Below are 24,898 nucleotides of genomic sequence, written 5' to 3'. Positions count from 1 at the left end.
CGCGCCACCGTCCCACGACCAGCCCGGCCCCGCGCCGCCCCGACCAGCCCGACCCCGCGCCACCCTCCCACGACCAGCCCGGCCCCGCGCCGCCCCGACCGGCCCGACCCCGCGCCACCGTCCCACGACCAGCCCGGCCCCGCGCCACCACCGCCCCGACCAGCCCGGCCCCGCGCCGCAGCCGCCCCGACCAGCCCGGCCCCGCGCCGCCGCCGTCCCACGACCAGCCCGGCCCCGCGCCGCCACCGTCCCGACCAGCCCGACCCCGCGCCACCGTCCCACGACCAGCCCGACCCCGCGCCACCGTCCCACGACCAGCCCGGCCCCGCGCCGCCACCGCCCCGACCGGCCCGACCCCGCGCCACCGTCCCACGACCAGCCCGGCCCCGCGCCGCCCCGACCAGCCCGACCCCGCGCCGCCGCCGTCCCACGACCAGCCCGGCCCCGCGCCACCACCGCCCCGACCAGCCCGGCCCCGCGCCGCCGGCCGCGAGGGTCCCAGGGCCGCGGGGCTGCTCGGCGGGCGCCAGGATCGTTGCCTGCGGTGGGCGCTGCTTGGCGGGCGCTGCTCGGTGGGCGCCAGGATCGTTGCCTGCGGTGGGCGCTGCTTGGCGGGCGCTGCTCGGCGGGCGCCGGGGCCGTTGCCTGCGGCGGGGCTGCTCGGCGGGCGCCGGCCATGCCGGGGAACGCGGTCGTCGTCCTGCGCTACGGGCCGTACAGCGCGGTGGGCCTGTCGGTGGAGCACCGCACCTTCCGCCTGGAGGGCCTGCAAGGTGGGCCTCTCGCGTCCGTGCGGGTTGTGCCCGCCCCTTCCTCAGTGCCCGGCCAAGTGCCGCCTCCTCCGGGAAGTCTTCCCAGAGGCCCGCTCCCCCGCATGACTTAGCGTCCTCCGGCCTCCACAGCTCGCCTGTAAGAGTGGGGACAAACTAGCCGTGGGTCCCCTGAGTGCGGGGCAGTGTACACAGATTTCCTCGGTAGAAAAGACTCTATAACCCTGCTTATGAGTTGGAAAACCGAGAATCAGGAACATTAAGTAACTTTCACAAGTCAGATGGCTGGAAAGTAGCAGTGCGGAATTCTCCCTCTTAGTTATTCATTCATGCAGCAAACCTGACTTGAGGACCTAGTGTGTGTCCGACACCCTTGCGGGCACTGGACGCGCCGTCGGACAAGGACGTGTGTCCTCCAAGTGATCTCCCCGTTGTGACCGCTAAGTGAAGCCTGGGCCAAAGCTCAGGCTAAGAGTGCCTCGGGAATGTCACCACGTGCGTCCAGCCCGAATTGCACAGGAGCGAGAGGTCTGGAAAAGCTCATCTGAGAAAATTACACTTGAGTTGAGCTTTAAAGAAATGAGTGAAAACTAACCAGGTAAAGAAAGGAAAGAGCCCCCCAGGAGGGCCTATGCCTGCCAAGGTGGAGGTGTGGGTAGGAGGTCTGCAGCCCTGCTGGGGAGAAAGGGTGGAAGGCAGACAGGCCCGCCCGCAGGGCCACAGAGCAGCTGTGAGCAGGCATGATGAGAGCCTGGCTGCGCTGAGGGTCACAAATCCGAGGGGCCGGGCGGAGCAGGGAAGACAAGTCAGAGGCTGATGTTGGCCTGGTCCAGGGATGAGAGGAGCTCGGACCAGCACAGCCGTAAAGGGGACAATGGAGCAAAGTAAAAGCAGCTGCTCCCTGAGTACGGGTGTGGGAGGGAGGGTGAAGAGGATGTCATGCACAAGTCGGCTTCTGGCTTGAGACAGCGCTGATGGATGGAGGTGTTCTCCACTAAAATGGAAAACGCCGAAGATGGACTGTAACTTGGAGGAATATGTTCCATTTTGGATATACACACAGTCCCCAAATGCGATTTTTCAACCTTACGATGCATTTATCTGGAGGCAACTCCATCATAAATGGAGGTGCATCTGGACTTACAGCGGTTCCGCTTATGATTTTTCTACTTTATGTAGGTCTACCAGGGCACTAAACATTTTCGACTCAGTGTGTTTATTGGGATGTAGGCCGTCGCCAAGTCCAGGAGCATCTGTATTAAGCTTTTCGGGTGCTGTCAGCTACCTAGGTGGAGGTGCTGCTCAGCTTTGCCATCCTGGAGTGGAGAGGAAAGGTCTGGAGGTGGAGCTAGAGATACACGAGCCATTGACTTGGAGAGAACATACAGAATGAGAAGAGGGCTCGGGACTGAGCATGGATGAACTCCATTATATGACTCAGACTCAGAATCTTCCATGCAAAATGCTGTGGGAGGCCAGGGTATGTAAACATCAGTTTTGACTCAGCAATCAGGGAAGGTCCCCTGGAGGAGATGACACTGAGCTCGAGTGTGAAGGATGGGTGGGGTTTTCCTCGGCAGAGAATGTTGCTTTCTCTGAGAGAACAGCTGACAGAGCTTCTGTCGTAAATACCTCAGTGTTTGTATTGGTTCGCTAGGGCTGCCTTAACAAAATGCCATAAGGTGGGGCTCCTACACAATAGAGATCTATCTTTTCCACACTCTGAAGCCTGGAATTCCCTGATCAAGGTCCAACAGGGGCGGTTTCTGGTGAGGGCTCTCTTCCTGGCTTGCTGCCAGCCACCTTCTCTCCCGTCCACACATGGTGGGGCACATGGGGGAGTGGGCACGATCTCTGGTGTCTCTTCCTATAAGGGCACTAATCCTACCAGATTAGGGCCCCACCCTATGACCTCATTTAACCTTAATTACCTCCTAAAGGACCTATCTCCAGATATTAATATAATCACATTGGGGGCTAGGGTTCAACATGTGACAGGGAGTGCACAGTGCAGTTATTAGCAGTGCCATATGGTGATGCTTAAGATGTTTTGCAGTTTTGGCTAAGGATACAGCCCAAATAAATGATTTTTCTCTCCCTCCCACTCCAATGAGCCCCACCCACCGTCACCTCATAATTCACCATTCCTATCTCTTTATTGATATTCTCATTTTGTACATACATCATTTTTTAGTTTCTTTTAGTCATTTATCTGTAGTTTCCTTTGGCTCTTAGAACATAGTTAAGATAGTTGACTTAACATAGCCCAAGATCTGAGCTTCCTCAGAGAGTTTCTGTCAATTAATATGTTCCCTTTAGACTGGGCCATACTTTCTTGTTTCTTTATATGCTTTGTGATTGTTCTGGCTGAAAACTGGACATTCAGATATTATAGGGTCTTATCCCTGGAAACAGATTTTCCTCCTTCCCCAGAGTTTGTTATTCCTAATTGTTGAAGGCTTAGCTTGTGCTCAGCCAGTGTTTTGACTAAAATTTCCTTGAATGCCAAGAACTTTAAAACCAAACCAAACAAAAAGATTTCTCCCAGTCATTGTGCATTTGCTCTGCGTTGAGGCGCTACTGTAACACTTGGCCAGGCTGGTTACAGTTCTGCCTTGGCCTCTGCTTCCTCCTGTCACTGAGCCTGTAGATCGGCCAGTGCTGAGAGCTTTGGATCCTCACTGTCTTTTCAGAGCACACATCCTGTTCTAAGCTTGCTGTTGGCCTTCTAAATCCCCCAGTATACATGAGTACTTTTGAATGTCCTAATTTTCCAAAGAAACTCTCTCTCCAGGTTTTTCTCTTAGGCTTTATGAAATCTATTGTGAGTCTCAGCTGTGATTTTTTGCCAGGCAGCTGTGAGTTTTTCATTTGCCTTAGAATGTTTTTGAGCACCGCCCACAGGTTTTCCACCGTGTGTGGATTCCAAGTCAGGCAAAGACAAGTGTCTTGCTTCGGCCCTTCCGGAAGCCCCAGAGGGGTTAGAACACAAAAACACAAGAATCTACGAATAACGTCTGCTCTGCTTCCTCTGGAATCAAGAACCAGGTCCCATACTGGGAGCATGGGCTGCTGTCACCAAGACTGCCACCAGGTCAGGGAGAAGGCGGGGTGAGGGCAAAGGAAAATTCCACAGAGCTCTTCTGCCATTTTAAAGCTGCATTTTCCTTAATTCAGCGTTCCCTTGGTTGCTGCAGACCCTTGATTGTTTTCTAGAGTTTTGACAAAGTTGGTTCTGACAGTTCTGGTTGTTTTATCAATGCTTCTCTGGAGGGATGGGAGTTTGGGGCTGTCTACCCTGCCATTTTGCTGATGTCTGCAGACACTTGTAATTATGTTCCTTTCTGCTGCCTTCCTGCTGCCACAATCAGCGTGACTGTGGGAGTTCCATTAGCTCATTTACATACTCAAAATTATATTAAACAGAATGCATAAAGGTACATTTTGCTCTGATAACACATCTTACTAGTATTGGGGGACCCCCCAGTTTGCCCTAGGTTCTGTCAGCTTTACCTGTCACCTCTCCCTGGCCGCTTGTCTCCTGCCTACACTCTTGGCACCGTTGGCAGGGAGAGCACATGAGCACGGGTTACGCTCAGGGGCTCTGATGTCCAGCCACCCTTGTTTGAATTGGACCCTACCATTTGGTAGCATTGTGGCCAAAGTCAAAATCAAGTAATTTTACCTCTTATGAGCCTCAGTTTACTTGTTGGTTAGGGGGGAATGTGAACTCCTACCTCGCCGATACGAGACTGTGATGAGGAAATGCGCGTGATGAACACCATGCCTGCACGTCGCAAGGGCTCCATAGCGTTAGTTCTTACTATTCCTGAGGAAGGGCCACTGGGAAGGGGAGAAGGGGGCAGCTTGGGGCACTTCAGGGAGCAGCAAGCAGTTGAGTCTGGTTAGAGGATGATGGGCAACAAGGGAGTCTGGCCTGTTCCACCCTTGGCAACAAGGAGCCAGCAAAGGTTCTTGAGCTAAGGAAGGATGAGACCACAGATGTACTTTCAGAGTCCAATTCCGAAGGAAGAGATTTAGGGAGGAGAAGTGGGGAAGAAATGAACTATTAAGAAATATTAATAACCAGGTGTGTTGACTCACACCTGTAATCCTAGCACTTTGGGAGGCTGAGGCAGGAGAATCCCTTGAGCCCAGGAGTTAAGAGACTATCGTGAGCAAGAGATAGACACTGTCTCTACAAAAAATAGAAAATTAGCTGGGCATGGTGGTGCATGCCTATAGTCCCAGGTAGTTGGTAGGCTGAGGCAAGATGATCCCTTGAGCCCAGGAGTTTGAGGTTGTAGTGAGCTATGATGATGCCACTGCACTCTAGCCTGGGCAACAGAGTGGGATCCTATCTCAAAAAGAAAAGGAAGGAAAGAAAGAGAGAGAGATAGAAAAAAGGAAGTAAGGAAGGAAAGAAGGGAGGAGGAGGGAGAGGGAGAGGGAGGGAGAGAGGGAAAAGAAAAGGGGAGGGGAGGGCAGGGAAGGGAAGGGAAGGAAGAAAAAGCTAGCCAGTGGTTAGAAATTATGTTCTGGAGTTCAGGAGAAAGATGAAGGCAGGATTTGAGTCAGGAGTAGTTATGACTTTAAATGACATCTATATGCTGATGACTTCCAAATTTATATCTTTAATTGGGACCTCTCATTGCCACTGCTTTGTTGAGTAGCAGCTCAGACTTAGTGTGCCAGAATTTCCCGGCGGGACTCCTAACACGCATGCCACCAGCAGCTCTGCTCGCTTCCCCTCTCTGCTCTGTGCTTTCAGGTGCTGAGGCAGGAAGCCTCACCATCAGCTCGCTCTTCCCTTTCCCTTACACTCCCCATTTAGTCTGTCAACACATCCTGTCAGCTCTGTGTTCACGGCAAGTCTAGATTTCAACCCTTCTTACTCTCCTGACCACCTCCCATCTTTTTGTCTAGCTGCCATCATCTCCTGCCCAGTTGCTCCAGAGACCACCCCTGTGGTCTTTCTCAGCGCCAAAGCCAGGTGACTTGGTGAGCCTGAGTCATGGCGTGGCCTTTGCCTCCGAGAACATCCTGCTGGCTCCCAGCCCACTTGGGGGGGAAGCCATGGCCTCCCAGGCTCCCCGTGGCCCCTTGCCCCTTCCCTCCCGCAGCTGCTCACCCCGCGCCCCCCCCCCCCTGCTGCCGGCCCTCAGCACTCAGCAGCTCCCACTAGTCTTGGCAGTTGCTCTCCTGGAACACTGTTCCCACAGGTCTTCACTCTTCACTCTCTGGGCCTTGGGATATTCCTCACAAGTCACCTGCAGCAGGCTGTGCTCGAGTGTCCACCTCAAATCAGTGCTTCCCCCTGCCTCCCTCGGCCTGAGCTCCCGACCCTCCTCCTCATGTCTTCTTAGTGCTCCTGAGCAGCTAACAGAACATGCATTTCACCTCTTGCTGGTTACCCTTCTCCCCGATGGGGCAAGGGTTCTCGTCTGTTCTATTTTCTGCTAGGTCCCAGTGCCTAGAACTGTGCCTGGCTTGTTGTGAACACCAATAAATATTAGTTAAGGACATAAACCTGCGTAAAGCCCAAGGTTGGAGCCACAGGAGGTGGGACTGCGGAGGAAGCCAGGGCAGGCAGGACGCTGGCGGTGGCCCCTCCGAGGGGCTGAGGGTGTTCAGAGAGAGGAGTGGCTGGGGGGAGAGATGCGGAAGCAGGAGAGAACCCGGAGGCACAGGAGGCAGGTGTGGTGGGATTTCCAGAGGAAAGGGCCCGTGGGCCCACACAGCTGAGTAGGCTTTATCTCCAGAGAGGAATGAATTCGTGCTGGCAAAGGGCTTAGAGAAGAGTATTCTCGCGCCCTCTCGACGGGAGGATAAATTGGGCAGTTACCTTGGAGGGCAACACGGCAGCAGTGTCTGTTAAAATGTAACCACAGGCCGGACGCGGTGGCTCTTGCACTCTGGGAGGCCAAGGCGGGTGGATTGCTTGAGATCACAAGTTCAAGACCAGCCTGTGCAAGAGTGAGACCCTTTCTCTACTAAAAATAGAAAGAAATTAGCCAAACAACTAAAAATAGAAAAAAAAATTAGCAAGGCATGGTGGCACATGCCTGTAGTCCCAGCTACTTGGGAGGCTGAGGCAGGAGGATCGCTTGAGCCCAGGAGTTTGAGGTTGCTGTGAGCCAGGCTGACGCCACGGCACTCACTCTAGCCTGGGCAACAGAGTGAGACTCTGTCTCAAAAAAAAAAAAAAAAAAAGTAACCACAGACGGTAGAATCCAGCTTGCTGTTCCTTAGTATTTTCCTCATGAAAGAAAAAAAACACCTCACACAGGCACAAGGAGGTATGTTGCAACATTTTGGTGATAGTGAAAAATTGGAAACAACCGGAAAAAGGAAGGGCTAACTGAATCGCAGCTCACGCTGCTCGTGAGGCTCCGCGCACAGCTCTGCGATGGACGCGACGGAAAGAGAGGGGAAGATTTAGATAGTGCCCTTTTCTATAATTTTTGAAGATTTTAAAAAGTCGTGAGTCTATATAACAATCTGATAAGATGTTAGAGTTTAACATGTATCCATATTTCTCACCAGCAAAAGTATGTTAAAGAAGCAAGACAGGAGATGGGCGAGGGGGTGTCTGGGGGCTGCATCGACTGTGTGGTTCTTCCTGACCTCTGCAGGGCCGTCTGCAGGGCCGGCTGCAGGGCCGGCTGCAGGCTCCCCCAGGCGAGGGGTGGGGGGACACCAAGCAGCGAAGAGCAAAGGCAGCCGCACAGGCTCTTCCCACGGCAGGGGAGGGAAGGAGTATCTGAGAAGACCAAGAGGAGCATTTTTATGGTTGAAGGAGACTTGAGAATTGCAAGGTGTCAGCAGGTGGTTGATTTGTAAAGTAAGCTCCGTGTGTCCAGGAACGATAACGCGTATGATCCTGGCATAACATTTGCCAAGGCCGGGGTGCCAGCAGCAAGGCAGGGAGCATCTGTCCGTCACCCCACACACACTCCAGACCCAGCACTAACCTCACAGCGAGCAGAGGGGTGCAACTGCAGGCCCTCCCCTGCAAAAATCTCCACTGAATTCTATGTAATTCTTTAAAAATTATATCCCTTTATCATTTCCCGAAGCCCTGCTGGCTTTGGAAATATGCCTGATCTTTTCTGAACTTGAGCAAACTGAAAATGTTTGTTCTTTATTATCCATGATTTATAATAGCTCAGCAAAAATGTCTCCACTCTGGTCTCAATACTGATGAAGCTGAGCTAAAGCTTAACAAAGAGTTGTAAGTAATTTCTCTGGCCGTGGTTGCTCCTGGCCAGCTGCACTTAAGTCTGCCAAATGACCCACTCAAAGGAATTGGAAGGGATTGAAACTGACCCTTAAAAATGGACTTCACTCTTATTTAGCTGAGACACCCGCATGTGCCATTTTCCTGTCCCTAGCTAGGCATTAGCTGCGTCATTAACGGTGGTCGGCACGGCTTCCGTGCTGCGTAGAGGAGGGAGAGAGGTCTGTGTGCTGTGACTTCCTGACCAGCGCGTCTAAATCACTCGCAGATGGGGCGCGACCCGCCTGCGCTGAGAGGGGAGGCTTATCTGCGTCCCTTCAGTGCATCTAGATCCCCCTTGAAGGATGAGGTGCCACTTCAAAGAGGCGGGTGTTCTGCGGGTGGCCTTACAGCTTCTGGTTGATTTATGCTGGAGTTTAGCCACTGCCTTTGCAGAGACTTTGTTTCAGGGAGTATATTTATCTGACCTTTCTTTGAATAGACAACCCCATAGCAGCTCATAGGAACAAATGGGTCCTCCATGTAGAGAGGTGGCATTTGGATGAGCTGCAGGAATTCTGGGGCTTCTCTGTGTTTGATCCCTTAAGCCTGCGCTGGCCACCCCATGGCTGGGCTCAGCCGTCCCAGACGGATGAGAAGGAGCCGGCGTCCTGAGGCTGGATGGACGACATGGGCTCTGAGGCAGCTATGGCTTTAATAAGAATCAGACTCAGTCACTCGGAGGCCACAGGGGTTGCAGGCAGTACCAGCACCACTCTGAGCGTGTCAATTCAGCTGGCCTGCATGACCGTCTGGCACCTGCAGGCACCCGGGCTGCAGGGAGACACACTCCCTTAGGGCCGAGAGCCTGTGAAGGCAGAGCGTGAGAGGATTTCTTCCTGTTGCCTTCATCTGCTCACACACGAGGTGGACCCTCACTATTCGGCACCCCCAACTCCACAGAGTGGGCCATTCAGTGGATCAAATCCTGGTCTGAGCTACACAGTGCCATAAGAGTGACACTGTCCTCATGGAGGCTGAGGCTCCGTGAGGAGGACCCCGGGCAGGGCCGTGGCGGTGCTGGTGTGGGCCTCGGGTCTCCTCCTGCCGGGCTGCTCCTGCCTGCCGGGGACAGCGCCCGTGCCCCCTCTCCCCACGGCCCGCAGGCCTCAGCGCTGGCCTGGGGTGCTGACAGGTGCCGCACCTCACCCCAGAGGCAGGGGTGTAGGCGGGAATGGAGAAGCTGCTTTGATCCTGCCTCCTTCCTGTCAGGCTGAAGCACGTCCCTGGGGTGTCTTCAGACAGACACGGCCCCCCTCCCGAGGGCGCTGCTAGGGCCCAGGAATCTGCCTGCAGACTGCCTTTATGCCCCCTAGATGAACGGCCTTCCGCACCAGTGGGACTGCTTCATTTAAGCAAGTCACAGCCCAAGCTGTGTGCCTTCGTCAAAGATGTTTAACACTAGACACGTAAACAGGGTACACTGCCATAAATATGCCAGCGGAAAGATGCTGGCGTCCTTTAGAGAGGCATGCGGCGATGCAGGTCGATTAGGGCCACCACCAGGTGCCCAAACAGCATTATCTTGTTAATGGAGATCCTCGCTGAGTCTCTTTCTGAAGTTCCTTTCCAGAAGTGAAATTAAAATCACGCAATTAAAATGTTCACAGTTGGGGCTGGATGTTCTTGAACTGATTGAAAGATGAAGTGGACACGCCAACATTTTGAAACAGCAATTGTCTCTGTCATTAAATGCAATTAACTGACATAACTGTCTGCTTTTCACCAGTCCAATTAGTAAGACTGATTGAAATGCTAAAACTTTAAAAAACATGCCACCCACCTGATTTCTCATTCCATCCTCACCAAAATTCTCACCAGCATATGAAGACTGCCAAGGGCAGCTAGAAGCCACCCACTCTAGTGCCTATATCATGGGGTGAGTAGGACTCTACCAGAAACTGGGGAGGAAGGGCACGCCCACTGCAGTGTCAGTGTTAGGAGGCGAGCACACCAAGGCGACTGGGAGAAGCTTGTTGGAGAGAAGAGAGCTCTCCTCTGTCCCATGCACGCCACTTCCTCTGACTCGTATACCCTTGCACTTCCACAACAGAGATTGAACCTAATTGTTTTTCCATGGCTGATCTCTGGGGAGGAGCCACTGAATATAAGTGATAACAAAATGCGTATTCCAAAGGTGAGAATAAAAGTTTAGTTCATTAGTTTTTTTAAAAAACTTTTTTCTGATTATTATAAACAATCTGGAAAATGTTGAAAGATTAAAAAGGGGAAAGTTTCATATAATCTTACCACAGAGAGATGATCACTGTGGTAAGTGATGTTTTCTTCCTCCTTACATACATAAATTAATATTCAATATATATATTTAATATATGTTATACATATTCATATCTTCATTTTTGCTTATCAGTATTTTTGCTTGAATATTAAAAACTTGGACTATGAAAAACCTAAACATTTTTTAAATGTCCAAATAAAATCTCATTATATGGACATACCATTTTCTTATTATTGGACATGTAAGTTGTTCCCAGTATTTTGCTATGATAATAATATAGAAAGGACATCTTATTGCAAAAAACTGCCTGTATTTCTGATTTTTTTCCTTAGGAAAGTTTCTTTTAAATGCAATTTCCTGGGCCAAAGATCAGAATGGTTTTTTGAGGCTTATGGTATGTACTGTCAAACTGCCCTCTGGAAAGGTGACCAATTTGCATTTCCATCAACAGGGTAAGAAGTTGCCTAATCACCTGAGTCCCCTCCAACACAACCTCTGGAAAGCCCAGTCACCGTTTCCTAGAAAAGCTCCTTGTTTAACAGATCATGGGGGTCTGGGGAAATAGCAATGGAAAGCTGAATCGCCAGGCCTCTGGCTGTGGTTCCCATCAAAGGGGAGGGCACAGGGCCAGCACCAGCTAAGGCCTGCCAAGGCAGTTAGTTATACCCATGAGCAACTGGGGGCAGACGTGCTACTGTCATCTATGAGGACAGCTACCTGTCATCTGAAGCCTGACCCCGTCACCCACCTCCTTCTCTGTCTTCTCCAGCTGTGCTGGCCAGAGAAGGGCACGAGGTCATCCTGGAGAAGATAGAAGACTGGAATGTGGTAGAACTCATGGTGAATGAAGAAGTGGTCTTCCACTGCAACATCAAGGACTTGGAGTTTGGTAAGCCCTTGTGCAAGCTGTCCACCCAGCATTCTTCCTCCTCTGAAGAGTCCCTCAATTTCTAGTTGGAATGGTCAGCGTGTTGTGTCTGGGTTCAAGTTGGGCTTCTTTCTGAGTTTTACATTCATACTGCAAGCCCTGTGCCCTATGGCACAGCCAAGAGAGCGCCCTGGACCACACAAAGGGAGGTTCTGGGGGCTCTGGCAACAGACGAGGAAAGAAAATGAAGTTAAGCCCTTCCAGTGATATGATGGAATTTAAAGATAATAGGGTTTTTGAACTTTAATGATGTGCTTTATTATTTTCTTTCAAAGCTATTTTTGTTCCATTCGTTTATTCTATCTAGACTTACTAAGACAATTAGAGTCAATATGCTAGCAGGGCATGGCGTTATCAGCCATGTTCTAGAGGACTTCTTTGCCCTGGAGACCTTCTGGCCTGGCAGCCTGGCACCGCGCATGCTCCCTGTGCTCAGACGTAAGGGCTTTTGCAGGCCACTAATACTCTTTTATCAGAGGCTGGTCAACATTTTACATGCCAGTGGCCTTTGAAAATGCACTCTGGGTGGAAGCCGAGTATATGTCTAATAAGACGTTACATTGTATATAAAGCCGGCCCAAAGACAACGTATCTATTTCCCTAGGAGGCGATGGTAAATTAGACCCACTGTGTGAAAAGGCCAGGATAGCGGTGCTGAATGCTTACTGATCTCATGCAACAGGCGTCTCGAGCGGGCAGAGCCGCAGCTGCCCCAACCACTCTGTGATGCACACAGGAGTGGCCGTGCTGGGGCTTGGACACCGGACTCTACCAGTCAGAACCGGACGATGCCGGCCTGTCCGTCAGCTTACACAGCATCCAGTTTCTCACCTGGCTGCGTAGGGGCCCAGAAATAATAAAACCACATCATTTGCAGCATCTCTTGATCTCGACCCATAGGGAGAGCCCTCCAATATTAGGTGCGCACTGAGCTGAAGGAAATAATAAAATGCAATCTAATAACAAGGTGCCGTCCTTAACTAATAACACAGAGTTGCCAGAAGCATTTGAGAAGCCACTCGACAGTAAGTGAAGAGCTAGGTAAGATTAGAGAGAGGGTGCTGGGAGGGGGGTTGGGTGTGGACTAGAGGCTTTTCAATGTCTGAACCGAAAGTTAATGTCAATATTTGGAAACCTAGCTATTCCTACAAATTTATTTCTGGCTCCTGATAGAATACATTTAAAATTGCTAATATAATATCAGCTGAAATCAAATCTTTGGTTATTCTCATTTAAAACAAGAAAATGACCTGCTTTCTTTTGCATTAGCCAGTCTGAGGGGGTGTGCTAAGGAGGACACGAAGGCGTGCAGCACATGAAACAGCTCCCCCGCCCTTTAGAGGAGAACAGAGTCCAGTAGAATTAAAGAGGACTTTAGCTACAGTCAGTGTAAAAATCAGTCATGTCAAAATAATGTTTTCAACACCTCAGGTCCTATGCACCAGACTGCAGGGCATGTTCTCAACTTAGAGTGCAGGAGAGGGAGACATGCAGATACTCATCTAATGACCACGCTAACTGTGAGGTCATGGTAAGAAGGCCTTGTCCCTTTGGGAAGAAAGCCGATTCCCCAGCAGAAGACTCTGGGGCCCTGGGACCTGCGGTCCAAAAGCAGGGCTTTCAGAGCCTTCCCAGAGCTGAGGGCGGCACTGAGCGCACCCTGCGGCTCCCAGGCCTGGGAGCAGTCCTGCCCTTGCCCCAGGCAGCCTCAAACCCGCCTGCCCCAACCTCAAAGGCTGAGCCTGACAAGATGAAAGCACTTGCACAAGCTCTCTCTCACACGTGATGAAATAGAGAATACAATTGTAAAACCCCAGCCCAAGCTTCACTTGTCAGAGTTGATTTGGAGATTATGAATCATGTAGAATTCTTTGGAAATATTTAATCATCTCATTACTGAGAAACTGAGGCTCAAAAAAGTTCTTCCTCCCAGTGTCTCATGCTGGTTTTCACATGTCTTTCGTCACCCTAGATTTAGTCTCTTTCTGTCAAAGACCAACCAGCTTAAGTCACTACAGATGCAGCGTTTGACCTTTGTTTCAATATAAACATTTTATTGCAGGAGAAATCCATTTTCATTAAAGAAAAATGAAATAATAAGGTAATGATAAAGAACAAATTTAATTACATTTTGATATATTTCAGTCTGAGTTTCTTCTATTTATGTCTGAATATTCGTAAAGAGGTAGTCATATACAGAAACTGACTTCACCCATTTGGGGTCACATTATCTGTACACAATTTTCTCCCTCTTTTTAAATTAACATTTTTTTTTTTTTTTTGAGACAGAGTCTTGCTTTGTTGTCCAGGCAAGAGTGAGTGCCGTGGCATCAGTCTAGCTCACAGCAACCTCAAACTCCTGGGCTCAAGCAATCCTACTGCCTCAGCCTCCCGAGTAGCTGGGACTACAGGCATGTGCCACCATGCCCGGCTAATTTTATATATATATCAGTTGGCCAATTAATTTCTTTCTATTTATAGTAGAGACGGGGTCTTGCTCTTGCTCAGGCTGGTTTTGAACTCCTGACCTTGTGCAATCCGCCCGCCTCGGCCTCCCAGAGAGCTAGGATTACAGGCGTGAGCCACCGCGCCCGGCCTAAATTAACATTTTATGTTGAGCCTTTTCCCATGTGACTAAAGCACTGTTGACTATCCGAGTGTTCTGTCTCAAATCAGGAAATTTCTCCCTCCTTGAGCAGTGAATCCTACTTTCACTGCCCAAACTTTTCCTGCTGAGAACTGAAACTGCTAGCTTTCCCAGTCTGCAGCCGGTGTGGTAACTTCAGCTCCTCCAGCTCTGCAAACCTGACCTTGAACTGGTAGCAAGTGCTCCCCTTGGCAGCCCCTTTGCCCTGATCCACATACTCCCCGCCCTCCCCCGCCCCCAGGCTGTGATTGTGCCTTCAGAGCAGCCCATGGCCACCAGGACCTGCCCTCCTTCCCTCCGCAGGGCCAGAGCTCAAGGGCAGGTAAGGCGAGATTGCACACGGATCCTAAGGCTAACCTGAGATGCCAGTGCCCAGAGCTCTGTGTCTCAGTTTAGATCAGAGGTGAACGACGTCTGCATGGGCATTAGTGGGAAGCGTCACCGGGGTTACCTCTGGGCCGTGGGATTGGAGAGGAGAGTGGGGCGGGGCGCGGGAGGAGGCCTAGGGGCTATCCTGTCTTCAGCATTGTAAATGCTTCCTGTAGTGGGATTGATTTTTACTTCCTGAGTGTGTGCAAGGGGTATTTTTCAAATAAACACTTAAAATCAAGGCTTTGACATAAAGGCCACCTGTCAGTGTGCCCCAACCCTCTTCTGTCATTGATGAAGAACTTTCTCGCTGGAAATGTCTGAAGAAGTGTGCAGTCATCCTCCTTCAGCTCCCTCTGTCTTCTGTCTTCTCCAACAAATTCGTCCCTGCAGAGAACCAGGAAACACAGCTTGCTCCCCATCAGAGGCAAAAGTGCTGGGTGCTTCAATAGGCTAGACATTCGGGTGCCTTTTAATGCTTTTAAAACACCACTTAATTAAATCACATTTTAAGTTTTATAAGATGCCAAATCAATGTCATTGTTATTGGAACATATATAGAAGTTAATAGAAGTTATCTTTTTTAGAATAAAATTAGTAGCATAGCCCTGTCTTAATAGTTTTCAAACAAAATTTGGAATCTCTAGGCTTTTTCTCTCTCATTTTAAAATTTAAAAAAGAATAGATTTTCAGGGAACCTTTCTGAGCTCCTGCCTGGAACCTCACTCTCTTGGTGGGTTTACCTTAAAACCTTGACAATCTTTTACAAAGGCCCATATACACTAGAACTGTGTTAAATGTCAGTTCCCAAGGTAAGTTGCTGGGACATTTCAGCAGTGAGGGGACAGAGGGAGGATCCTGACAGGACCCTCATACCCTCAGTGGCAAAGGCCACTGCCTTGGACACATGTCCCAGACAAAGTAATACGGGCTCCATTGATACTCCATTCCCCTGCTTCAGACGCGCCCCCCCAGCTCGGAGGCTCTGTGGGCATCACAGGGCCACAGGGGAGACTATCTCAGGTGATGACGGACGCCCTGATGGTGCCAAGTTTCCAGGAGAAACAAAGCACTTGGCCAAATCCAGGTAAAAGACAAGAAAATGCCAGCCCAGGTCTCTGGCATGAGGCATGGAAAAATATTCTTCCCCAGTTGCTGCAACATTGGAAAGGCTGGTGGAAAAGAGCTTGTTAGGTAGTGTGCCCAGGTGCTTGGGGGACTGGAGTTTGCCTGTGCAGAGCAGAGCAGAGCGCGCGCAGCCTCCGGAGCGGAGCGGCAGGCTGAGGGGCACCAGGCTGGTGTGAGAAGACAGCGGGCAGCGGCGTGGCGAGTGCTGGGCGTGCTGCCTGGTGGGGGCGCGTGGGGAGACGCACCGGGATTACAGCGGTGGCCGCCACTCAGCTCCGTGACACTGTTGCTGTGCAGAAGCCAGGCCTGCTGGTATCACTCTTCTGAATTTTTACAGAAAAGCTGGAAATCTGGATTTTTATTTACAACTTTTTTGTTTTTAGAATCAGGCTCAATAGTTCCTGGGCTCAAGGATCCTCCTGCCTCAGCCTACAAGTAGCTGGGACTGCAGACACATGCCACCATGCCCGGCTAATTTTTTACTTTTTATTTTTAGAGACTGGGGGTGGGATGGTCTCCAGGCGGGTCTTGAACTCCTGGCCTCAAGCAACCCCCCTGCCTTGGCCTTCCAAAGTGCTAGGATTATAGATGTGAGGAACCACAGTGGCCTGAAACTTCTGGTTTGAAAGTGTTGGCTCAGTTTGGTTTGTTTCTTACCCAGTAGTAAAACTTTATTGAAATACATTTTCAAAATAGCCCAATAAAGTGGCATGGTTAACCATTTCTCTTTTTTTTAAATTGAACTGTTTATTTATTTATTTTTTTTTTTGCTCAAGAAACTGAAATCTATGAACTGTTTATTTTGATGGCTCAGTTTTCAGAAAAAAAAACCCACAAAAACAAAATGTCAACTGAAAAGCAAAACAACCACATTTGTGGTCCATTAGTATGCTGATCACTTGCTCCTGTTTCCTGGGATCACTCTCTTGGTCTGGGTGCGAGAGTCACCCTTCCTGGGAGGCCCATGGCCCCTGTCCTGCAGCAGTGGCAGGTGTACACTGCTCTTTTTCCAGTGAAACCACTTGACTCAACCATTTGGTTATGCAAACGAAAAAGCAAAGGCTCTGTTTGCAGATCTCTGAAATAGACATTTGAGAAGCCAAGACCTTAAAAAGCCTATTGTTCCCATGCTCGGGTACAAGGGGCCCCAGTTGTAGGCAGAGCTGCCTCCCTCAGGTTGGGTTGCCTGATGGGAAATGCCTCTGAGCAAGGTGTTAGACAACATTTGCCTGCTTGGGCCGGACCTTTGTGAACATGTGTGTCCCTGTTTGAGTGGCAGTTTGGAGGAATTTGAGAGCTGAGACTCTACAGACTGAAGGAGATTGGTTAAGTCCCACCTGCTCTTCACATGGGATTAACAAGTCAGGGAAAGCTTGGTCCAGACCTTACCACTGATGTCCCCATGTGTAGTATTTAAGACCAAATCTTCTGACTCCAAGGAATGCATGGGCATTGCTGTCTCTGCCAGCAGATTCTAGGTTCCATTCCCATGTTCTGATTTAATGAGTCTGAGATGGGACCCAGGAATCTTAATTATTTACACATACTCCACTTCTGATGTACATAGACCCTTGCCCTCTGAGAGAAGTGGCATCAGGGTGTCAGGGCAAGATCATTTGCTTGTAGGCAGAGTTGGGCACTTTGCCCTAGGGGAGTGGGACTGCCCTCTGCCAGCCATCCCAGGAAGGGCAAGGAAGGCTGTCCCTAGACAGGCGAAATAGGATGTCTCTTCTCTCCTGACCTCATGCTCTTGGGCCTGGATTCCAGAAAACCTAGAAGGGCTTGGAAATACTCCTGAGGGGTGGGGGTGGGAGGAGCTAGCCCCCAGAGCATGGAGGTAAATTAGGGTTTCGGCTGGCAAATATCCTATGGCAGGTACCCCATGAACATGGCCACTTACCCCTGAGCTCCAGCCAGCTCTTGCTAACAGCTGCAGCACGCCTGCTCTTCTGCTAGGCCTGCGTCTGCTCTTGTGGTAGAGGGAAGGGCCAGAGGAACATGCTCCCAGGTAAGCAGAGCAGCAGCTGTGGCTGTCAAAGCCAGTGGCCCTGGAACCTGCTGGAGGTGAGTCCAGACAACGTGGACTCCCAGAGCCCAGGACGGGGAGGGAGACCGCTGGGGAGCACAGCCCCATCACTCCTGTCCAGAAAATGGGCACTTTGGAGCACCTAGATTTGACCATGCAGGAGGACTCTTCTGGAGCAGATTTGGGATTTTATTGCTAATCTATCACTTGTACCCCTAAACCAAGAAAAGCCAGGCAGCATTTGGGTTAAAATTATTTTCCTTTTTATACATATCTGTTTATCAAAATCCACATTGACATTGGTGGGGGGGGCGTCTTTTATTTTGAATAAAAAGCAATACAGGCCAGGTATGGTGGCTCACACCCGTAATCCCAGCATTTTAGAGGCTGAGGCAGGAGGATTGCTTGAACCCAGGAGTTTGAGGTTGCAGGGAGCTATAGTCACACCACTGCACTCTACCCTGGGCAACAGAGAGAAACTGTCAAAAAAAGAGAAAACGCAACACAAGCACTCCTCGCTTTGCAGAATCGGTGTGCTCCAGCGAAGGGCAGTGGCCAGCAGGAGGGGGGTTGAGAGAGGGAAGGGACAGCTCCCGGAGGATGTGTCGGGTTTCAGCTGTTCAATCTGCAGCCATGCTCAAAGGAGACGGATGTGCCCACCCAGGGAGTGAGCCTGCAGCTCACTGAGCCTGGTGACTGCCGCGAGCCCGTGTGGGATGGGGAAAGCTGGGCTGGGAACCACGGCTGTAAGTTTTGTACAAAGTGCTTCTTTTTCTATTAACTTTTATTTTAGACTTAGAAGTCTAAAATATAGACCCTATATTTCTGAACTGCTATAACTGTTGTACTACAAGTTATTCCCCAATTCATTATGGTTTTTCATATCTTTTAAGTCCAACCACTGACCTAGACTTTACACACATAGGATCTGGTTACCCCAAATTTCTCACAGTTCCTCTAAGGAAGCCACAGCCTTTTCTTTTCTCCCCCTTTCTCGTGCAGCTTCCTCTTCCTAGAACACCCATGCCGTGCTCCCTGCTCGACAAAATCTTACGCAGTCTTCAAGTCACTGTCACCTGTCAGGCCCTTCTGGAAGCCTTCCCTGCCCCCATCCCCCAGCTACAACCTCATGGCCCTCCCACTGTGGCATCACAGCTGAGCGTGCTGGCTTGCTGGTGCCCCAGCCTCCGCGTGATGCGCTTGTGGATGAAGATGCTCACTTCTCTTCGCATTATGCTCTGGATGAGTAGGGCCAAATTCAGCAGCATGTTGAAGAAAATCCAAAATAACAGTGGTTGAAACCAGTTAGCAGTGGGATGTCATAGAGGTTAACTTTATGTATCAACTCAGCTGGGCAATGGGTACCCAGATACCTGGTCAGGCAGTATTCTGGGTGTTTCTGTGAGGCTGTTTCTGGATGAGACTAACATTTGAATTCGTGCACTGAGTTAAGCAGATGGCCCCCATACACTGGAGACCTGAGTAGAACAAAAGCAACGTAAGGGAGAATTCGCCTTCTCCATCCTCCGCCTGACTGCTGTAAAGCCGGCACGTCGGTCTTCTCCTGCACTTGAACCGGAACTGCACCGCCGGCTCTCCTGGTTCTCCAGCTTGCGGACGGTAGACCGTGGGGCTGCCTGCTCTCGCAGCTGCAGGAGCAATTCCACACGGACACAGATAGACATAGACCTCGACCTAGACCTAGCTTTCCTACTGGTTCTGTCTCTGCGGAGAACCTGACTAGTACAGAAGGCTAGATCTGCAGCCACTCCTCAGTCCCCAGACACCCCTGCCTCTTGGCTCTGCCATCTTAGCATGGAGCTCTGCGGTCCACGATGGCTCCTGAGTTCCAGCCACCAGGTCTGCATTGCAGGCAGCTAGGAGGAGGAAGGGACAAGAGAAGGGTTTGCTCCCTTCCCTTTAAAAAGAACTCTCAGAAGCCCCATGTGATCCTCCACTTACATGGCCAAGCCTAATGACAAAAGGGACAGGAATTGGAGATGTTCAGCCACACCGCAGCACTCTGCTAATACACCTTGTTAGCAAAGGAGGCGGGAAGATGAGTGTGAGTGACGAGCAGCTGCACCTCGTGCTGGCGCCATAGGTGCTGGCGGTGTCCGCCGAGGGCTCCTGACGCCTGGTCTTGTGATGAGCTGAGTGTTTGGGGTCCAGGAACATTTCTACACAGTTCTAAAGTTCTTCTTACCTCCTTTCTCCTCCTGGATACTACAGGCAGACTCATTATAAAACATCGTGGATTAACCTGTAATTTAAAGTTATCCCAATAAATCTGCCAACAGGACTTTTTGAAAACAAGACAAACTAATTATAAAGTTTATATTGAAATACAAATAAACAATAATCACTAAAAATAGAATAGAAATTCAAAAATTTCTAACAAACAGAGGAATGTAGTATATGATCAAGGGCTTTTCAAATCAGTGGGGAAGAGCGATTATTCTTAAAATGTTAAGGCAATTGGATTGCCATCTGGAGGAACAACTACATTCCTACCTATCTTTGTCCTAGAATAAACCCCAGATGTAATAATAAAATCACAAACTTGAAATTTTTTATAAACTTAGAGTGAAGAAGGCCTTTCTAAACATGATTCAAAACCCAAAGGCACAGAGACCAAAGGGATAAATTCAACTTCATAAGAATAAATATTTTTTTTTTTAAAAAAAAGCAAATATAGGCCGGGCGCTGTGGCTCACGCCTGTAATCCTAGCTCTTGGGAGGCCGAGGCGGGCGGATTGCTCAAGGTCAGGAGTTCAAAACCAGCCTGAGCAAGAGCAAGACCCCGTCTCTACTATAAAGAGAAAGAAATTAATTGGCCAACTAATATATATAGAAAATTAGCCGGGCATGGTGGCACATGCCTGTAGTCCCAGCTACTCGGGAGGCTGAGGCAGAAGGATTGCTTGAGCCCAGGAGTTTTAGGTTGCTGTGAGCTAGACTGACGCCACGGCACTCACTCTAGCCTGGGCAACAAGCGAGACTCTGTCAAAAAAAAAAAAAAAAGCAAATATAACATCAAAAGTTAAAAGTTAAAATGTGTGTGGGGTAAAGCATTCTCAACTCATGCCTTTAATCTATACAGAGCGCCCACAAATCAATAAGAAAAAGACTAACAGCCTAACGAAAAAACGCATATGGGAAGAGAAAATTCACAGAATTGTAAATATAAATGATCCTTGAACATAGGAAAAGATGTTTAACCTCACTCACACTAAGATCAATGCAAATTGAAACTAAGACACTCAATCCAAAAAAATGCGACAGCACTGTGTTGGTGGGACTGGGGACAGGCGTCCATGCGTTGACAGAGGCAGTATAAATTGACAAAGTGTCTGCAGAGCAATCTGGTATTATTTGTCAAAAAATTTAAAACATGTATTCTTCTATTCCGTATATTCCCCTTAAAGGGATTTATTCTAAAGATCGTGTATATATCTACACATACAGGCATTATGCACACGAAGACAGCCCTGTGTGCGTGGCTCGCGATGACAAAGGATTGGACGCTGCCCCACGTCCACTAGCGAGGCACGAGCTAAACAGGCCCCGCTCACTCTTGCCGCAAGTCCTCTGGTCAAAATAATGAGAAAGCCCTTTGGAGTACTGTTGAGGAAGCTCTCTAAGAGACATTGCTTAAATCAAGGAGTATATATACTACGTTATAATTTATGAAAAAATGAGAAAGAACACATGTATGCACGTTGAATCTGTGTAAAATACCAAGAAACAGGAAGCAGTTACCTCTAGAGAGAGAGGCCTGGGGCTGCAGAGGGACAGCTGTGAGCAGGAGACCTTTTCACTATACATCCTCTCTACCTTTTAAAATCTGTGTATTTTATGTCATTTATTCAAAAATAATGTTTTAAAAAATAAAGCAGTTAGGTTTAGATTGACAGAGAAACCAGACCTTAGCGTAGAATCAACTGAAAGACTATTTGAACTAATGAGAGAATTCAGTGTTTGGAGAAAGATCCAAAAGTCACTTGCCTCAAGAAACGGTGCCGGGACAACTAGATAGCCCATGCAAAAGAACAAACTGGACCCCTCCTTCACATCACATAAAAAATTAACTCCAAATGGACCAAAGACCTAAATGTAAGAACCAAAATTATAAAATTCTTAGAAGAAAGCCTGGAGGTAAATTTTCATCACCTTATATTTAATAATGATTTCTTAGATATCACACCAAAACACAAGCAATAACTACAAAAATAGATAAATTGGATATCATCAAATTAAAAACTTTTGTCTTTCAAAAGACGCCGTCAAGAAAGTGAAAAGGCAACCCACAAAATGGGAGAAATTTTTTTGCAAATCATACATCAGATAAAGTACTTGTAACTAGAATATATAAAGAACTCTTACAGTTCGATAAAAATAAACAAGTTAAAGATGGGCAATGAATCTAAATTCTCCAAAGAGATACAAATATAGCTATATACAAATAGCTAACAATACATGAAAAGATGCTTAGTATCACCAGTCAGCAGGAAATGCAAATTAAACTCATAATAACATACTATTTCACACCCATTAATATGGTTTTTATCAAAAAGCCAACAAGTGTTGATGGGGATGTAAGGAAACAGAGCCTCACACACTGCTGGTGGGAATGCAAACTGAGCAGCTGCTTTGGACAACAGTCTGGCAGCTCCTAAAAACAGTAAAACATAAGAGTTACCATCTCACCTAGCAATTCTATTCCTAAGTATACACCCGAGAAAAATGAAAACATATGTTGACACAAATGTTTGTGGCAGCATTCATTTATAATAGCCAAAAGTTGGAAATAATCCAATGTCCATGAACTGATAAATGGAGAAACGAAAGGTAGCATATCCATCCAATGGAATATTATCCTACCGTAAAAAGAATGAAGTACTGATACATGCTACAACATGGATGAACCTTGAATACATCATGCTTAGTAAAGGAAGATCATGTATGATAGGCGGCCATTCATATGAAACGTCCAAAGGCAAGTGCACACAGACAGAAAGTGGATTGGTGGCTGCACAGGGCTGGAAGAAGAGGTACTGAGGAGTCATAGCTAACGGATAAGGGGTTTCTTTCTTTAACACGATGGAAGCGTCCTATAATTGATTGCAGTGATGGTTGACAAGTCCATGAACATACCAAAATACATTGAACAGACATTTGAAATGGGTGAATTGCATATATGTGAATTTTACCTCAATTACCAAAAAAATTCAATCACCTCCTCCCTCTAAACTATCTGAACAATTTTAAAAGCAATGAGATAATATCTACATCTATCTATGCACACTGGTTTTGCAAAGACGTCCATATCACGTATGCATAAACAGTTTTCTGGTGTGTGTGTAGTGTGTGTATACACATTTGCACAGCAAAAATAGGCCAGGAAGAATATCACTGCCCAGGGTTATCTGACAGCAAGGTAAGTAGGTAGGAGAACAGGAGGGAAACCTTCTTCTTGACTTTATATCTGCATTGTTTGAATTTTTACGATGAGTACATGCTACTTTCTTAGTATACAATAAAAAACAATAAAAGGGAAGAATTGAGCTCCTCTACTGGCATCTATCAGTTAGCAAGCCCTGGTAACTGATAATCTATCAGTTATCTGCTTTACATAGATCTGATCTCCTGATGTAGCTGATGATCCTCACGAGAGCCTTGCACAGCCCTACACGGTGTTTTCTGCATTTAACAGGTGGGAAACTGGGTCTCAGTGGAGGTGAGGGACTCAACAAGGAAGCAGAGCCCACGTGCAGGGGACCCCAAGACGCAGCTGGCCCACCCCGTCCCTTCCCAGTGCTGGAACAGGACTCAAACTATTTTTATAATTTTCCCTAAACTGACCTTCTGGGAGTCTACTTCAACAATAATGAGTGACAAGGGCAATCCAACCACAGTGCCCATATAAGATAAACCAGTTTCATGTAAAAAATTTTAAATTTCACCAGAATTTAAAATAGAGCTTAAATAACACCAGAGGAGGTTCAGAGCAGCTGGCTCCAAGACCTGAATGATTCTTGCAGTTAAAACGTTCCAGTCACTTAGACATTCATTAGGGATTCAGCGTCACTGGGGAAATGGGTTAGAAGAGTTAAATGCCCAATTCATAATGGAAAAGTATCTGAAACAACGTGCTGATCACGGTCCTCTCTGAAACAAGCGGTGGGGCGGCACTGAAGCCAGGTCCACAAGGCCTTTACATAGCGTGTGCTGCTTGGGAACTGTCCTCGGAGACACATCTATTTTCCCTGGTTTTGAAAATGCTTCCAAAACAAGTAATAGAATCTCAGTGATTTTCTTTAGAAATGAAAAATATATATATATATAAAAAACAACCCAGAGGCCTCATCATATTTTTAACTCTTTGGATTTTTCCCAAAAGAAAATGGTGGATCTGTTTCCAGAATAAGGGAGAATAGATACTGAGTAGCCAAAACAACAGTGTCCCCATCTCCTGAACATCTCCCACCGGACAGACAGCCTGTGGTCAACCCAACTCATCATCTCCCCAGCTCCATCCCTACAACTGCATGCCCATACGAATTAAAGTTCTGATCAGCGACCTGCTTACTCTGCTTGGAAACCTGGGGACAGCCACAATTGCTCCTTCGCCACCTTCTCTTGCTTTGACTTCTGAAATGCACTAATCTGCCCTTCCCTCCACAACGGTGGAGTTTCCACCTGGCCTGGGGCGTCCACGTCTCTCACCTACGCTATTTCTCTGGATCCCCACCTCATTACTGTCTCCACCATCTCCTGCAAACCGCTCTACTAAAGGCATCTTTCTGCCCCATCCATCTGCCCCATTCCTTCCCTCCCGCGCATGCCTGGCTTCACAGCAGCTTTCCATGGTCATGCCGCGCCTGGGCCTCCCGGCGCGGCCAGCCTTGGCAGGAGCGAGCAGCACACTCGGCCAGCTGGTGCGCCTGCCCCGACCCCGACTATCGTGTCCAGGCCACGAGGGTGGTGAGAGCACAGAGGGCGTGTGCTGTGGCTCCGGCAGTGGCAGCCACACCCAGCTTCTGGGGGCAGCCGCGACACCCACCCTCCAGCAAGCTTTGTGGTACAAGCTGCCATTTCTGGCCTCGGCAGCCCAGGCCATGGCTCCTACCAGGCCTGGCTTTGTGGGGTGACCGGGGTTACCTCTGGCTTCAGAGCCTCGCCTTGTTCCTGTATCTTACTCTGCCTGCTCCTCCAGCCTTCCAGGCAGTTCTTTGAGCTCTGTGGTCTCCTTTCACACACTTCCTTTTTAGCCTTCCTCAGCCAGAGTCACCTCTGTTGCCCACAGCTACAAAGTTTGACTGAGACACCTCCAAGGGGCTTCGGGATAAAGACTAAACTCTTCAGCCAGGTGTACAGACCCTGTCTGATCTGGGCCTCTCTCACCTGTCCCCCAGCGCCGCCCACCCACAGCCCCAGGTGAGCGGCCAGCCAGGCCCTTCACACTCACAGACCTTTGCCTCCCGTCACCCCTTCTTCGCCTGGTGAACT

The 24,898-nt window shown here is 49.0% G+C and overlaps 1 protein-coding gene across 1 annotated transcript; it reads left to right on the top strand.

The window, feature by feature from the left end:
- The first annotated feature begins 502 nt into the window (after positions 1 to 502).
- On the top strand, positions 503 to 12,182 carry LOC105860130 (UPF0728 protein C10orf53). Its single transcript, XM_076010397.1, has 3 exons — positions 503 to 773; positions 11,058 to 11,177; positions 11,821 to 12,182. Exons 1-3 carry the CDS (start codon positions 677 to 679, stop codon positions 11,883 to 11,885), a joined length of 282 nt encoding a protein of 93 aa, XP_075866512.1. The 5' UTR covers positions 503 to 676; the 3' UTR covers positions 11,886 to 12,182.
- The last annotated feature ends 12,716 nt before the right edge of the window (positions 12,183 to 24,898 follow it).

Source organism: Microcebus murinus, chromosome 14 (assembly GCF_040939455.1).
Source record: "Microcebus murinus isolate Inina chromosome 14, M.murinus_Inina_mat1.0, whole genome shotgun sequence".
In the NCBI taxonomy this organism is placed as follows: Eukaryota; Metazoa; Chordata; class Mammalia; order Primates; family Cheirogaleidae; genus Microcebus; species Microcebus murinus.
Note: the sequence above shows the minus strand (reverse complement) of the source record. Positions and strands in the feature narration are given on the sequence as shown.